Raw genomic sequence first — 17,842 nt, 5'->3', positions numbered from 1 at the left:
GATGTTTTAATTAAATTAAATTAAATTAAATTTTATTTATATAGCGCCAATTCATGAAACATGTCATCTCAAGGCACTTTACAAAGTCAAAATCAATCATATTATACAGATTGGTCAAAAATTTCCTATATAAGGGAACCAGTTGATTGCTTCAAAGTCCCGACAAGCAGCATTCACTCCTGGAGAAGCGTAGAGCTACAGGGACAGTCGTCTGCATTGTCCATGGCTTTGCAGCAATCCCTCATACTGAGCAAGCATGAAGCGACAGTGGAAAGAAAAACCACCCATTAGCAGGAAGGAAAAACCTCCAGCAGAACCGGGCTCAGTATGAACGGTCATCTGCCTCGACCGACTGGGGTTACAGAAGACAGAACAGAGACACAGCAAGACAGACAAAAAAGCACAGAAGCACACATTGATCTAGTAATCTGTTCTACATTAGATGGTAATAGCGGGTGATCTGTCTTCTCTGGATGATGTCACAGTTAACAGAACGTCAGACCAGGTGTACCTACTATGAAGAAAAAAGAGAGAGAACAAAAAGTTAAAAGCTGAAATGACGACAGTCATTTCAATGTAATGCAATGCAAAACTGGAGAACAGTAGAAATCAGTAGAGTGAGAGAAATAGACCCAGCAGCCTAAGCCTATAGCAGCATAACTATAGAGGTAGCTCAGGGTAACATGAGCCACTCTAACTATAAGCTTTGTCAAAAAGGAAAGTTTTAAGATTAGTCTTAAAAGTAGACGGGGTGTCTGCCTCACGGACCAAAACTGGGAGTTGGTTCCACAGGAGAGGAGCCTGATAGCTAAAGGATCTGCCTCCCATTCTACTTTTAGAGACTCTAGGAACCACCAGCAGACCTGCAGTCTGAGAGCGAAGTGCTCTGTTAGGAACATATGGGGTAATCAGAGCTCTGATATATGATGGAGCTTGATTATTAAGGGCTTTATACGTTAGAAGGAGAATTTTAAATGATATTCTTGATTTAACAGGAAGCCAATGAAGATAAGCTAAAATTGGAGAAATATGATCCCTCTTGTTGATTTTCATCAGAACTCTATGTTTCACATAGTTGATTAGCAACTACTTTGTCAAGAATAGTTCTTAAGTAAAGGTTTAATAACAGCTACTTTAAAAGCCTGTTGTACATATCCATTTACTAAGGATAGATTAATCATGTCTAAAGTAGGACCACTGATCAGAGGGAATATCTCCTTAAACAACTTGGTTGGGATTGGGTCTAACATACAGGTAGGTTTAGATGAAGCTAAAATTTTAGATAGCTCAGAAAGCTCTACTGCTTCTAAACAGTTCAGTCACTGTGCAGGTTCTAACGATTCCTCCAATGCTGCCTCACTTACTGAGGACGAGGTAATCATGTTTGGGAGGATGTTAATTATTTTATTTTTAATGGAATCAATTTTATTTATGAAGAATCCCATAAAGTCATTACTGCTAAGAGCTAAGGGAATGGATGGATCGACAGAGCTGTGGCTCTGGGTAAGTTTGGCAACTGTACTAAAGAGAAATCTAGGATTATTTTTATTCTCCTCAATTAATGATGAAAAATATGCTGCTCTAACTCTGCGAAGGGTCTTGTTATACAACAATAGACTGTCCCTCCAGATTAGGTAGGATTTCTCTTGGTGTGTAGGGCGCCATTTTCTCTCCAATTTCCTAACATTGTGCTTCAAGGAACGCAGCTCTGAATTAAACCAAGGAGCCAGCTTCCTGTGAATAATCACCTTCTTTTTCAAGGGAGCTACATTGTCTAATGCAGAACGCAATGAGGAAGTCCCGCTGTTAGCAAAGACATCTATTTGTGAATGGGAAGAAACAACATTGCTGCCATCTACAGGGCATTTTTGCAATACTGACAATATTAAAAGAGGGGGACAGACTCTTTAAATGTTATGTTCAGTAAACGGAGGACCCAGAAGACAGCCAAAACAATGTTAGTGGCGTTCGAACACGGATTTATTTAACACAAAGAAACTCGGGCGCTCAACGGAGCAGCCGTCCGTGACTGGAACCGGAACTCCTGGAGGCAGAGACAACAGGTTAGTGATCCGGATTGTTACAGAGCGATGTGGGAAAAATGCAATGAGCATGATAGTACAGCAGCATCTGAGAGTAGCTAAGGCGTGTGAAAGAGTACCTTAGTATCTGAGACTGTAAATGATTTATGATCAGATCAGAACCAGTGCAACCGTTCTGCATTATTATTCAGAAACATTACAACCACCACACTCTTGAAAATAGGATTCATTAATATCAATCAATCAGAATTGTGGGTATCTTGATTATACAGCTGATTTAATTCTGCATACGAAAATAAAGAAAATACAATAATTAAACCTATTACAGCTTTTTCTAAGGCCTTCAGCTTGTGAGATTGACTTTTTCAAATAACTACTGATTCAGGCTTCTAATTTTTGGCCTGAGAAATTTGTGGTCTTCAATATTTAATTTTTTCCCCAGCATGCATCCTGGCCTTGACTTCTCCTGACCTTGACAGCTCCATGATCTCAGTATGATGTGTCCTTCATAAATTATTCTGTTCCAGCTGCTGGAGGACAACATTGTCACTTTTGTGAAGAAGGAGCTGAAGAAGATCCAGAAGGTTCTGAGTCCAGATGACCCAGACTGCTCAGAGAGTCAGAGAGATGAGGAGGAGTTGGAAGGTGAGAATGAACAGGAGCAGAGGAGGAGCAGCAGAGAGGCTCTGATGAAGATCACTCTTAACTTCCTGAGGAGGATGAAGCAGGAGGAGCTGGCTGACCGTCTGCAGAGCAGTAAGAGGATTTCAACAAAGATTTAACCTGATGGATAAATCACACATTTACTGATGTCTGAAGAGATGGAATCACATTTATTCAGATGATCTACAGAAGATCATGTTGTTTCCTTCCTGATTTCACTTTTTGTGTTAATTTAGAACATCTTGCTGCAGTTTGTCAACATAAACTTAAATCTGGTCTGAAGGAGAAGTTCCAGTGTGTGTTTGAGGGGATCGCTAAAGCAGGAAGTCCAACCCTTCTGAACCAGATCTACACAGAGCTCTACATCACAGAGGGAGGGACTGGAGAGGTCAATGAGGAACATGAGGTCAGACAGATTGAAACAGCATCCAGGAAACCAGACAGACCAGAAACAACCATCAGACAAGAAGACATCTTTAAAGTCCCACCTGGAAGAGATCAACCAATCAGAACAGTGATGACAAAGGGAGTGGCTGGCATTGGGAAAACAGTCTTAACCCAGAAGTTCACTCTGGACTGGGCTGAAGAAAAAGACCACCAGAACATCCACTTCATATTTCCATTCACCTTCAGAGAGCTGAATCTTCTGAAAGAGAAAAAGTTCAGCTTGGTGGATCTTGTTCATCACTTCTTTACTGAAACCAGAGAAATCTGCAGCTTTGAACACTTCCAGGTTCTGTTCATCTTTGATGGTCTGGATGAGAGTCGACTTCCTCTGGACTTCCAGAACCAGGAGATCCTGACTGATGCTACAGAGTCCACCTCAGTGGATGTTCTGCTGACAAACCTCATCAGGGGGAAACTGCTTCCCTCTGCTCGCCTCTGGATAACCACACGACCTGCAGCAGCCAATCAGATCCCTCCTGAGTGTGTTGGCATGGTGACAGAGGTCAGAGGGTTCACTGACCCTCAGAAGGAGGAGTACTTCAGGAAGAGATTCAGAGATGAGGAGCAGGCCAGGAGTATCATCTCCCACATGAAGACATCAAGAAGCCTCCACATCATGTGCCACATCCCAGTCTTCTGCTGGATCACTGCTACGGTTCTGGAGGACGTGTTGGAGACCAGAGAGGGAGGAGAGCTGCCCAGCACCCTGACTGAGATGTACATCCACTTCCTGGTGGTTCAGACCAAAGTAAAGAAGGTCAAGTTTGATGGAGGAGCTGAAACAGATCCACACTGGAGTAAAAAGAGCAAGAAGATGATTAAGTCTCTGGGAAAACTGGCTTTTGATCAGCTGCAGAAAGGAAACCTGATCTTCTATGAATCAGACCTGACAGAGTGTGGCATCGATATCAGAGCAGCCTCAGTGTACTCAGGAGTGTTCACACAGATCTTTAAAGAGGAGAGAGGGCTTTACCAGGACAAGGTGTTCTGCTTCGTCCATCTGAGTGTTCAGGAGTTTCTGGCTGCTCTTCATGTTCATCTGATCTTCATCACCTCTGGTGTCAATCTGATAAAAAAACAAACATTTAAGAGGTCTTCATTTTCTAAGAAATCTAAACTAACGTCTCTTCACCAGACAGCTGTTGATCAGGCCTTACAGAGTCCAAATGGAAACCTGGACTTGTTCCTCCGGTTCCTCCTGGGACTTTCACTGCAGACCAATCAGAGACTCCTACAAGGTCTGCTGACACAGACAGGAAGTAGCTCACAGACCAATCAGGAAACAGTTCAGTACATCAAGGAGAAGATCAGTGAGAATGTTTCTGCAGAGAAAAGCATCAATCTGTTCCACTGTCTGAATGAACTGAAGGATCGTTCTCTAGTGGAGAAGATCCAACGGTCTCTGAGATCAGGAAGTCTCTCCACAGATAAACTGTCTCCTGCTCAGTGGTCAGCTCTGATCTTCATCTTACTGTCATCAGCAGAAGATCTGGATGTGTTTGACCTGAAGAAATACTCTGCTTCAGAGGAGGTTCTCCTGAGGCTGCTGCCAGTGGTTAAAGCCTCCAACAAAGCTCTGTAAGGACACAGATTGTTGCTGCTTTTATTTCTGATAGTGAGAAATCTGCTAATGAGGTAAATATTGATTCATGTTTCTTAAGTCTATTTATAATGAACCAGTTCACAACAAAGGGAAACATAAAGACATGTAAAACCAGACAATTGGTGACTGTAAAGAAATAAATAATATTTCTGATGAATTGTTTAATAGCAGATTTTTCTCCCTGTCCCCTCAGACTGAGTGGCTGTAACCTCTCAGAGAGAAGCTGTGAAGCTCTGTCCTCAGTTCTCAGCTTCCAGTCCTCCAGTCTCAGAGAACTGGACCTGAGTAACAACAACCTGCAGGATTCAGGAGTGAAGCTTCTCTCTGCTGGACTGGAGAGTCCAACCTGCAAACTGGAAACTCTCAGGTACAAAGTTCTCCATCCTGTTGAGACCAGATTTCTGTCCATTACCTGCTAAAACATGATGGAAATGTTAGTTCAATGATAGATTTGTCAACTTTCACCTGACCTTTATTCTTTATGAATAGAAACTAGGTGCAGACTTTCCATGTAAGAGTGATTATCAAATTATTTCTTTTGTGCCCACATGAATCGCCCAACACAACATAATGGGCCAAAAATGTAACTTTTGTTGTTTTCCATTTTGATGCATTAAATCTGCCGCTCTGAAGATTACCCAGAATCTCTTTTAAAATTCAAATACATTATATAACAATAGTTTCTCACAGTTACAATTTTTCAGCCTTGCCACACTTTTTTAACTATATAATATTTCAATTCAATTCAATTCAATTTTATTTATATAGCGCCAAATCATGAAACATGTCATCTCAAGGCACTTTACAAAGTCAAGTTCAATCATATTATACAGATTGGGTCAGATTATACAGATTGGTCAAAAATGTCCTATATAAGGAAACCAGTTGATTGCATCAAAGTCCCGACAAGCAGCATTCACTCCTGGGGAACCGTAGAGCCACAGGAAGAGTCATCTGCATTGTACATGGCTTTGCTGCAATCCCTCATACTGAGCAAGCATGAAGCGACAGTGGGAAGAAAAACCACCCATTAACGGGAAAAAAAAACCTCCGGCAGAACCGGGCTCAGTATGAACGGTCATCTGCCTCGACCGACTGGGGTTACAGAAGACAGAACAGAGACACAACAAGAGAAACAAAAAGCACAGAAGCACACATTGATCTAGTAATCTGTTCTACATTAGATGGTAGTAGCGGGTGAGCCGTCTTCTCTGGATGATGTCACAGTTAACAGAACGCCAGACCAGGTGTACCTACTATGAAGAGAAAAGAGAGAGAACAGAAAGTTAAAGCAGAAATGACAACACATAATGCATAATTGAAGAACAGTAGAACTCAATATAGTGAGAAAATTAGATCCTGATATACTCCAGTAACCTAAGCCTATAGCAGTAAAACTATAAAGGTAGCTGAGAGTAACATGAGTCACTAGTTATAATTTTTGTCAAAAAGAAAAGTTTTAAGCCTAGTCTTAAAAGTAGACAGGGTGTCTGCCTCACGGACCAAAACTGGGAGTTGGTTCCACAGGAGAGGAGCCTGATAGCTAAAGGATCTGCCTCCCATTCTACTTTTAGAGACTCTAGGAACCACCAGCAGACCTGCGGTCTGAGAGCGAAGTGCTCTGTTAGGAACATACGGGGTAATCAGAGCTCTGATATATGATGGAGTTTGATTATGAAGGGCTTTATACGTTAGAAGAAGAATTTTAAATTCTATTCTTGATTTAACAGGAAGCCAATGAAGGGAAGCTAAAATTGGAGAAATATGATCCCTCTTGTTGATTTTCATCAGAACTCTTGCTGCAGCATTTTGGATCAGCTGAAGGCTTTGAACTGCATTTTGTGGAATTCCTGGTAGTAAAGAATTACAATAGTCCAGCCTTGAAGTAACAAATGCATGGACCAGTTTTTCAGCATCACTCCTGGACAGAATGTTTCTAATTTTGGCGATATTCCGGAGGTGAAAAAAGGAAACTCTGGAAACCTGTTTAATATGGGATTTAAATGACATGTCTTGGTCAAAAATAACACCAAGATTTTTTACTTTATTACCAGAGGCCAGGTTAATGCCACCCAGATTAAGTGATTGGTTAAGAAATTTATTTTTTGGGGACTCTGGCCCAAAGATTAAAACTTCGGTCTTGTCAGAATTTAGATGCAGGAAATTTAAAGTCATCCAGCTTTTGATGTCATCAAGACATGACTGCAGTCGAAGTAATTGATTGGATTCATCAGGATTTATGGATAAATATAGCTGAGTATCATCAGCATAACAGTGGAAATTAATCCCATGCTGTCTGATAATTTTGCCTATCGGAAGCATATATATAGTAAAGAGAATTGGTCCAAGGACTGAACCCTGTGGTACTCCACAGGTGACCCTAGAGTTTGAGGAAGATTTATTATTAACATGAACAAATTGGAATCTGTCTGACAGATAAGATTTAAACCAGCCTAATGCTTTCCCCTTAATCCCTACAGTATGTTCAAGTCTTTGTAAGAGAATATTGTGATCAACTGTATCAAACGCAGCACTGAGATCTAACAGGACAAGTATAGACACAAGTCCATTATCTGAGGCCATGAGAATATCATTAGTGACCTTCACCAGAGCTGTTTCAGTGCTATGATGAGCTCTGAAGCCTGACTGAAACTCCTCAAGTAGGTCATTACTTTGTAAATGTTCACAAAGTTGATTAGCAACTACTTTCTCAAGAATTTTAGATAAGAAAAGAAGATTAGATATAGGTCTGTAATTTACTAACTCATCTTGATCAAGAGAAGGTTTCTTAAGTAAAGGTTTAATAACAGCTACTTTCAAAACCTGTGGTACATATCCATTTACTAAGGATAGATTAATCATGTCTAAAATAGTGCCACTGATCAAAGGGAATATGTCCTTAAACAACTTGGTTGGGATTGGGTCTAACATACAGGTAGAAGGTTTAGATGAAGCTAAAATTTTAGATAGCGCAGAAAGCTCTACTGCTTCTAAACAGTTCAAACACTGCGCAGATTCTAAAGATTCCTCCAATGCTGCCTCACTTACTGAGGACGAGGTAATCATGTTTGGGAGGATGCCAATTATTTTATTTTTAATGGCATCAATTTTATTTATGAAGAATCCCATAAAATCATTACTACTGAGAGCTAAGGGAATGGATGGATCAACAGAGCTGTGGCTCTGGGTAAGTTTGGCAACTGTACTAAAGAGAAATCTAGGATTATTTTTATTCTCTTCAATTAATGATGAAAAATATGCTGCTCTAACTCTGCGGAGGGTCTTGTTATACAACAATAGTCTGTCCCTCCAGATTAAGTAGGATTCCTCTTGGTGTGTAGAGCGCCATTTTCTCTCCAATTTCCTAACATTGTGCTTCAAGGAACGCAGCTCTGAATTAAACCAAGGAGCCAGCTTCCTGTGAATAATCACCTTCTTTTTCAAGGGAGCTACATTGTCTAATGCAGAACGCAATGAAGAAGTCACATTGTTAGCAAAGGTATCGATTTGTGAATGGGAAGAAACAGCAATGCTGCCATCTACAGGGCATTTCTGCAATACTGAGGATATTAAGAAGGGGACAGACTCTTTAAGTTTTGATACAGCATTATCCGATAAAAATCTACTATAATGGAACCCTCTTTTGGGGGTGGAGAATTCAGTTAGATTAAACTCAAATGTTATTAAAAAATGATCAGACAGGACAGGGTTGTGAGGAAATACTGTTAATTCTTCACAATCAATGCCATATGTCAGCACAAGGTCTAAAGTATGGAGCCGAGAGTGCGTCGGTTCATGCACATTTTGAGCAAAACCAATTGAATCTAGGATAGTTTTAAAGGCTACACTAAGGTTATCACATTCAGTGTCAACATGGATGTTAAAATCACCCACTATAATAACCTTATCAGTATTTAACACCAAATCAGATAAGAAATCTGACAACTCATCCAAAAACTGAGTGTAAGGGCCTGGTGGACGATACAAAACAACAAACAGAAGAGGTTTTATTGCTTTGCAGTTTGGATGAGGGAAACTGAGGGTTACATGTTCAAAAGAACTGTAATTATTAGTTGGCCTGGGACTAATTAATAAATCAGACTGAAAGATAGTTGCCACTCCTCCTCCTCTTTCCACAGATCTGGGAATGTGGAAATTTGAATAACTGGAGGGGGTTGACTCATTTATACTAACGTAGTCCTCTTGTAGCCAGGTTTCTGTGAGACAAAACAAATCAATCTGATTATCAGAAATTAATTCATTAACTAACAAAGTCTTTGGAGGGAGAGACCTTATATTTAATAGACCACATTTTATTATTTTATTTTTAGGTTCAAGGTGAACCATATTGATTTTTATTAGGTTTTTATGATTTGTTCCTTTTAGATCAGTTTTTGATCTGTTAAGTTTTGGCAGTGGGAAAGACACCGTCTCAATAGGATAATGGGTGGGTAACAACAATATAAAAGGTGTTCAGCCCTAACCATACCTACAGTCTAAACAAATAATGAAACAAAATGTTCACCGCCTGCAGACACATTGAACATGGTGCAGATCCAGTGTCGGCGCCGCAAGGAACCCAATTAATTAAAAATCAATGTGTCAACTCACATTGCTTCAGTGTGGTTATGGGTCCGGTTACTAAGGCCATGCGGAGTTGTAAAAAAAAATCAGCAAGACGGAAGTTTGACCGGACGCCACATCCGTCCCCGGATCAAGCTCCAGAATTCCACGCGCTAAACAGGAAAAGTCGGGCACAAGATAGGATAAAGTTCCGGTGAATTTTAGAATAAAATTGCTGCACCAACTTAACTAGCTTGACTACTGTAAACAAAACAGCAACACGAAGACCATAGATATAGACTCTGTCTCTCGGTCTCTATCAAAGTCAAGGACGTTAGCTAAACTCATCTACATTTACAATGCAGACTACCTTGGCCTTAGAACATTAGCTAAGATTCCTGTATTGACGTTGTTCATTTTATCAGATTTACCAAGTGGTTGGGTTGCTTTAACCTGCTCATTACACAGCCTTGTGTTCTGAAAGCAGCCCAGCTTACCGCAGGTTCTGCTACATGTTGCTGCCACTGAGAGACATGATGTCACCATCACCGTCATCATCAGCCATGGCAGCTGTTGACGGCCCTGCCACAAACATTTCTGTTATTATTGCAGAATTGGCAGCAAGTGCCTGAAAAGACAGTTGTTGTTTTTATTCACATTGTTTCTCTGTGCCTCCTCAATTTTTCTCCATCTCAGCATCCTAAATTGCATGTAAAGGTAGTTTATTTACAATGAACCAGTTCATAACAAAAGGCAAAATAAAGACTTGTAAAATTTAGTCAGATGCATCAATCTTTCCAAGGAGAACTTTGGTGACTGTAAAGAAATAAACAATATTTTCGATGAATTGTTTAACAGCAGATGTTTCTCCCTGTCTCCTCAGACAGGGTGGCTGTAACCTCTCAGAGAGAAGCTGTGAAGCTCTGTCCTCAGTTCTCAGCTTCCAGTCCTCCAGTCTCAGAGAACTGGACCTGAGTAACAACAACCTGCAGGATTCAGGAGTGAAGCTTCTCTCTGCTGGACTGGAGAGTCCAAACTGCAAACTGGAAACTCTCAGGTACAAAGTTCTTCATCCTGTTGAGACCAGCTTTCTGTCCATTACCTGCTAAAAACATGATGGAAATGTTAGTTCAATGATAGATTTGTCAACTTTTATTGTCTTACCTTTACTCCCCATGGATACAATCCAGGCCCAGACTCACCATATGGGAATGGTTCTCAAATGTTTTATTTTGCACCACATTTAAAGAATGAACCCCCCCCCCCCACACCTCCTCCTCGATCCCAACAGAATGGGTCAAAAATGTAACTTCGATTTTTTTTGTTTTAATGCATTAATGACCTTGATCTGAAGATTACCCAGAATCCCTTAACATTTAAATGCATTATATTACAATGGTTTCTCACAGGTACAATTTTTCAGCCTTGTCGCATGTTTTTAACTACAGTATATAATATTAACAACAATATAAAAGGTTTTCAGCCCAAATCATACCTACAGTCAACACAAAGGATGTCACTGCCTGCAGACACAGCTCTTGCTCTCTCTGGAATAGCAGCACATGGTTATAGGGTTAGGGTAACCCTGGGCTCACATTGAACGCGGTGCAGATCCAATGTCGGCACTGCAAGGAATCCAATTAATTAAAAATCAATGTGTCAACTCACATTGCTTCAGTGTGGTTATGGGTCCGGTTACTAAGGCCATGCGGAGTTGTAAAAAATTCAGCAAGACGGAAGTTTGACCGGATGCCACAGCAGTCCCCGGATCAAGCTCCCGAATTCCGAGAGCTAAACAGGAAAAGTCGGGCACAAGATAGGATAAAGTTCCGGTGAATTTCAGAATAAAATCGCTGCACCAACTTAACTAGCTTGACTACTGTAAACAAAACAGCGACACAGAAACACGAAGGCCATAGATATAGACTCTGTCTCTAGGTCTCTATCAAAGTCAAGGACGTTAGCTAAACTCATCTACATTTACAATGCAGACTACCTTGGCCTTAGAACATTAGCTAAGATTCCTGTATTGACGTTGTTCATTTTATCAGATTTACCAAGTGGTTGGGTTGCTTTAACTTGCACATTACACAGCCTTGTGTTCTGAAAGCAGCCCAGCTTACCACAGGTTCTGCTACATGTTGCTGCCACTGAGAGACCTGATGTAGCGGCCACCGTCATCATCAGCCATGGCAGCTGTTGACGGCCCTGCCACAAACATTTCTGTTATTATTGCAGAATTGGCAGCAAGTGCCTGGAAAGCAAGTTGTTGTTTTTATTCACAGTTTCTCTGAGCCTCCTAACTTTTTCTCCATCTCAGCATCCTAAATTGCATGTAAAGGTAGTTTATTTATAATGAACCAGTTCACAATAAAAGGAAAAATACGACATGTAAAATCAGACAGATCCATCAGTCTTTCCAAGGAGAATATTGGTGACTGTAAAGAAATAAACTATGTTTCTGATGAATTGTTTAATAGCAGATTTTTCTCCCTGTCTCCTCAGACTGAGTGGCTGTAACCTCTCAGAGATAAGCTGTGAAGCTCTGTCCTCAGTTCTCAGCTCCCAGTCCTCCAGTCTCAGAGAACTGGACCTGAGTAACAACAACCTGCAGGATTCAGGAGTGAAGCTTCTCTCTGCTGGACTGGAGAGTCCAAATTGCAAACTGGAAACTCTCAGGTACAAAGTTCTGCATCCTGTTGAGACCAGATTTCTATCCATTACCTGCTAAAAACATGATGGAAATGTTAGTTCAATTATACATTTGTCAACTTTTATTGTCTTACCTTTACTCCCCATGGATACAATCGAGGCCCAGACTCACCATATGGGAATGGTTTTCAAATGTTTTATTTTGCACCACATTTAAAGAATGAACCCCCCCTCCTCCTCGATCCCAACAGATTGGGTCAAAAAATTTAACTTAGATTTTTTTTTATGCATTAATGACCTTGATCTGAAGATTACCCAGAATCCCTTAACATTTAAATGCATTATATTACAATGGTTTCTCACAGGTACAATTTTTCAGCCTTGTCGCATGTTTTTAACTACAGTATATAATATTAACAACAATATAAAAGGTTTTCAGCCCAAATCCTACCAACAGTCAACACAAAGGATGTCACTGCCTGCAGACACAGCTCTTGCTCTCTCTGGAATAGCAGCACATGGTTATAGGGTTAGGGTAACCCTGGGCTCACATTGAACGCGGTGCAGATCCAATGTCGGCACTGCAAGGAATCCAATTAATTAAAAATCAATGTGTCAACTCACATTGCTTCAGTGTGGTTATGGGTCCGGTTACTAAGGCCATGCGGAGTTGTAAAAAATTCAGCAAGACGGAAGTTTGACCTGATGCCACAGCGGTCCCCGGATCAAGCTCCCGAATTCCGAGAGCTAAACAGGAAAAGTCGGGCACAAGACAGGATAAAGTTCCAGTGAATTTCAGAATAAAATCACTGCATTGACTTAACTAGCTTGACTACTGTAAACAAAACACAGAAACACGAAGGCCATAGATTTAGACTCTGTCTCTGTCTCTATCAAAGTCAAGGACGTTAGCTAAACTCATCTACATTTACAATGCAGACTACCTTGGCCTTAGAACATTAGCTAAGATTCCTGTGTTGATGTTGTTAATTTTATCAGATTTACCCAGTGGTTGGGTTGCTTTAACTTGCACATTACACAGACTTGTTCTGAAAGCAGCCCAGCTTACCGCAGGTTCTGCTACATATTGCTGCCACTGAGAGACCTGATGTAGCCGCCACCTTCATCATCAGCCATGGCAGCTGTTGACGGCCCTTCCACAAACATTTCTGTTATTTTTACACATTTGGCAGCAAGAGCCTGAAAAGCAAGTTGTGTTTTTATTCACAGTTTCTCTGAGCCTCCTAACTTTTTCTCCATCTCAGCATCCTAAATTGCACGTAAAGGTGGTTTATTTATAATGAACCAGTTCACAATAAAAGGAAAAATACGACATGTAAAATCAGACAGATCCATCAGTCTTTCCAGGGAGAACATTGGTGACGGTAAAGAAATAAACTATGTTTCTGATGAATTGTTTAATAGATTTTTCTCCCTGTCTCCTCAGATTGAGTGGCTGTAACCTCTCAGAGAAAAGCTGTGAAGCTCTGTCCTCAGTTCTCAGCTTCCAGTCCTCCAGTCTCAGAGAACTGGACCTGAGTAACAACAACCTGCAGGATTCAGGAGTGAAGCTTCTCTCTGCTGGACTGGAGAGTCCAACCTGCAAACTGGAAACTCTCAGGTACAAAGTTCTCCATCCTGTAGAGACCAGATTTCTGTCCATTGCCTGCTAAAACATGATGGAAATGTTAGTGCAATGATAGATTTGTTAACTTTTATTGCCTTACCTTTACTCCCCATGGATACAATCCAGGCTCAGACTCACCATATGGGAGTGGTTCTCAAATGTTTTATTCTGCACCTCCTTTGAAGAATGAACACCCCCCTCCCCCACACCTCCTCCTTGATCCCAAGAGAATGGGTCAAAAATGTAACTTAGATTTTTTTGTTTTAATGCATTAATGTCCTTGATCTGAAGATTACCCAGAATCCCTTAAAATTTAAATGCATTATATTACAATGGTTTCTCACAGGTACAATTTTTCAGCATTGCCACACTTATGGGGCTTAAGCGAAAATTCAAACTGAAGAAACTCTATTGCCTACCTCCATCAATCAGAGACTCATTCGCCTCCGACGCAAGCCAGTGATCAAGCCAAGACTGGATTCAACCCACCTCCATCCCCTTCTCCACCATCGTAGCAGCTCCATCTGGCTTCAACCTCGTCCCTATCAGAGTGTAATTCCTCCTGGACTCTTATGGAATTCCCAGTCACTCCTTAAAACGGTCCGGCAGAAGACCTCCATGTTGAGCCTGGTTCTGCCAGAGGTTTCTTCCCAAAGGGGAGTTTTTCCTCTCCACAGTCGCTTCATGCTTGCTCATCATGGACAGTTCATGCAAACCTGTGTTTATTCAAGCTGGACATCTAGCTCAAACAGTTCATCATATGGACTGAACAAACTTTATTTATCTCCACTCCACCACCAGTTTCAGGCCTGGGGGGAAATATCCCTGTTCTCATACGCCTGCTTATGCATATTGAAGTATAATTCAGCGTGAATTTTTCCTGCCGAGGTCTGAGCGCCAAACTCTTAAAATATTGTATCAAAAAAATCTTCTAATTGCCTATTCTTTCTGTGTGAGTTTTTCAGATTGAATTTTAATTGTATAATATTAACAACAATATAAAAGGTGTTCAGCCCTAATCATACCTACAGTCTAAACAAAGGATGAAACAAAATGTTCACTGCCCAGGGACACAGCTCCTTATCTCTCTGGAAAGAGGGAACTAACTATCCTTGAACCTCATCATCAATAAAATTCAGAAACCCAAAATACACGACCGAAAATAAGGCATAGATAATATCAAGTCATTAATATTTAAGTCAAACCTCAGTTACTTTTTAGGGGTTTAAATAATAAAGAAATATTTTCCCTTTGTCAGGGTTCAGTTTTTAGCCTCCCTGACTTTGGACAGTTCTAGAACTTTCCACCTCTCACCCAGCCCAGTTGCCTTCAGTCTCCACTCCACGCCTGTTCATTGCCACCTGCCACCTTCAATCAAATCCAACTCGTCCTACCTGCCATTCTCCCTACATAAACCCTCCTCAGACTGCTCATCCTTGCTGGAACGTCTTCATTCCTTCCCCGAGTGCTGTCTGACAATCTCCACCTCTCCAGTCTGGAACTATTTGCTGATCTCCTCCACTATTAATCTTCAAAAACTGCTGAAATTGTAGCTTTGTGTGTGGCTGAATTTGGGTTCCACAAATCAGTTCCCTGACACCCTTAATGGTCCCAAATTTTGTACCTGCTTTTAACCCATCCCTTAGGGAGCAATGTGCTGCTGACCCTGAGTGGCGCACGGGGAGCAATCCATGCTCAAAGGTCTTGCTCAGGGACCCAGAGTGACAGACTGAGTTTTTTTAACTGCCAACCTTTGGGGCCCCACCAAGAAACGCCAACCCCTCTAACCACTAGGCCACCACTCCCATGTGTTTATTAACATTATTCATCTACAGATAACCATATGTTACCTCAATGCAGAGAAGTTGTTGCTCTGAGGATCACACCTGCCTGGGCTTCCACCACTAAGGGAACCTGCTGGTCGCCCAGCCACTTAACAGAACTCCTGCATTATTTATGCATGTTTGAAATAAAATAATTGAGATTTACTATAAAAAAGTGACAAAAAACTGGAGAGAGCAGCAGAAGGGATCAGAACAAAGAAAGATGAAACACAGCTGAAACCTGAAAAAGTGAGAGAAATGCCCGGGATCTTATGAAAGAAGAGATTTAGATGTCTGTTAAAAAGATGCATCAAGCCCCCAAAAAAAATTTGAATTAAGTTTTTAACTTTAAAAAATCAGATTAGTTTTTATTGCATTCCATTTAGCCGCTACCTGCTCCACCATAACCTGACAATGAGTCAAAAGAAAAAGAAGACCGCAAAGATTATTTGTGCACAGGCAATACCCACGACTGCTCAGCTACACCTACAACCAGGACCCAGGGTTTTTGAAGGTGAAGTTGCTTAGAAAAACCTTTAATTATCTCAGTTTCCTACAGTAAAGCAGAAACATGAGTGGTATGTAGTTTGTCTTTTCCATGTCCCGGTTTCTTGGTCATCACACCCACCAGAATTGACTCAGCACACCCGAAACACACACAGGCCAGAGTCCAGAGTGACAGGGAAACTAGTGATGAGACAGAAAAAGAATGAGACGCAGTAGGTGGGGAAAATATGGGGAAAAGTTTAATAAAGAGTGGAAGCTGTGCTGGTCAGCTGTCTCCAGTGTTCACAGACATTTTTAACACCTCACTGGCGACATGTCATGTGCCAGCCTGCTTCAAATCCTCCACTATCATCCCTGTTCCCAAGAAGCCAAGGACCACAAGACTTAATGACTTTAGACTCGTCGCTCTGACCTCTGAGGTTATAAAGTCCTTTGAGCGCCTTTGGCTTTTACACCTAAAAGAAATCACTGATCCCCTCCTGGATCCCCTACAGTTTGCCTACAGAGCCAACAGGTCTACAGACGACGCTGTCAACCTGGCCCTTCACCACATCCTCCAGCACCTGGACTCTGCAGGAACCTACACCAGGATCCTGTTTGTGGATTTCAGCTCTGCCTTCAATACAATCATCCCAGCTCTGCTTCAGGAGAAGCTCTCCCAGCTGAATGTGCCCGACTTCACCTGCAGGTGGATCACAGACTTCCTGTCTGACAGGAAGCAGCAGGTGGATCACAGACTTCCTGTCTGACAGGAAGCAGCAGGTGAAGCTGGGAAAACATGACTCTGACTCATCAGCACTGGTTCCCCCCAGGGCTGTGTTCTTCCTCCTCTGCTCTTCTCCCTGTACACCAACAGCTGCACCTCCAGTCATCAGTCTGTCAAGCTCCTGAAGTTCACGGACGACACCACTCTCATGGGACTCATCTCTGATGGTGACGAGTCCGCCTACAGGTGGGAGGCTGACCATCTGGTGACCTGGTGCAGGGAGAACAACCTGGAGTTCAACGCTGTAAAAACAGTGGAGATGGTTGTGGACTTCAGGAAGATCTCAGCCCCAGCTACCTCCATCACCCTCTGTGACTCCACCATCGACACTGTGGAGTCTTTCCGCTTCCTGGGAACTATCATCTCCCAGGACCTAAAGTGGGAGCTGAACATCAACTCCCTCACCAAGAAAGCCCAGCAGAGGATGGACTTCCTGAAGAAGGCAGCTGAATAAATTCAACCTGCCAAGGACAATGATGGTGCAGTTCTACTCCTCCATCATTGAGTCCATCCTCACCTCCTCCATCACCATCTGGTACGCTGGTGCCACCGCTAAGGACAAGAGCAGACTGCAGCGTGTCATCAGGTCTGCAGAGAAGGTGATTGGCTGCAATCTTCCATCTCTCCAGGACCTGTACGCCTCCAGGACTCTGAGGCCGGCAGGAAGATTGTGGCTGATCCCTTCACCCCAGTCACAGACTATTTCAGTCACTTCCCTCTGGCAGGAGGCTGCGGTCCATCAGGACCAGAACCTCACGCCACAAGAACAGTTTTTTCCTCATCTGCTACCGGTCTTATGAAGAAGGCCAAGAGCCGCCTGTGAATCTCTCTCCCCCGTTCAGGACTTACAGGCTTCTGCGTTACATTAACGCACAGTTTACTCAATGTATATTACTTCTGTATATATATTGATTTTATCCAATTTTACTTTATTTTATTGTATTCTTATTTTCTGTCTGCACCATCACCAAGTCAAATTCCTTGTATGTGCAAACCTACTTGGCGATTAAACTTGAATCTGATTCTGAAGAAAGTGCACTGAAAGACTGGATCTGACCTCAGATGGGAGATGTCTCAAAGGCATTTTGCTGATTCTGCAAGTGTGAAATGTTTGCTCACCATACGCTGCTAAAGCCACTGATCCAAACC

At 41.9% G+C, this 17,842-nt stretch overlaps 1 protein-coding gene across 1 annotated transcript in view; it reads left to right on the top strand.

Annotated features, from left to right (window-relative positions):
* LOC118564089 (NLR family CARD domain-containing protein 3-like) overlaps window positions 1-17,842 on the top strand; it is a 45,475-nt gene that overhangs the window by 7,703 nt on the left and 19,930 nt on the right. The window contains exons 3-5 of the mRNA XM_036140760.1: window positions 2,570-2,798; window positions 2,942-4,730; window positions 11,824-11,997. Of these exons, the coding sequence (XP_035996653.1) occupies window positions 2,570-2,798; window positions 2,942-4,730; window positions 11,824-11,997 (2,192 nt within the window). The remainder of the gene's footprint in view (window positions 1-2,569; window positions 2,799-2,941; window positions 4,731-11,823; window positions 11,998-17,842) is intronic.

The sequence above is a fragment of the Fundulus heteroclitus genome, chromosome 9 (assembly GCF_011125445.2).
Source record: "Fundulus heteroclitus isolate FHET01 chromosome 9, MU-UCD_Fhet_4.1, whole genome shotgun sequence".
Taxonomy (NCBI): domain Eukaryota; kingdom Metazoa; phylum Chordata; class Actinopteri; order Cyprinodontiformes; family Fundulidae; genus Fundulus; species Fundulus heteroclitus.
Note: the sequence above shows the minus strand (reverse complement) of the source record. Positions and strands in the feature narration are given on the sequence as shown.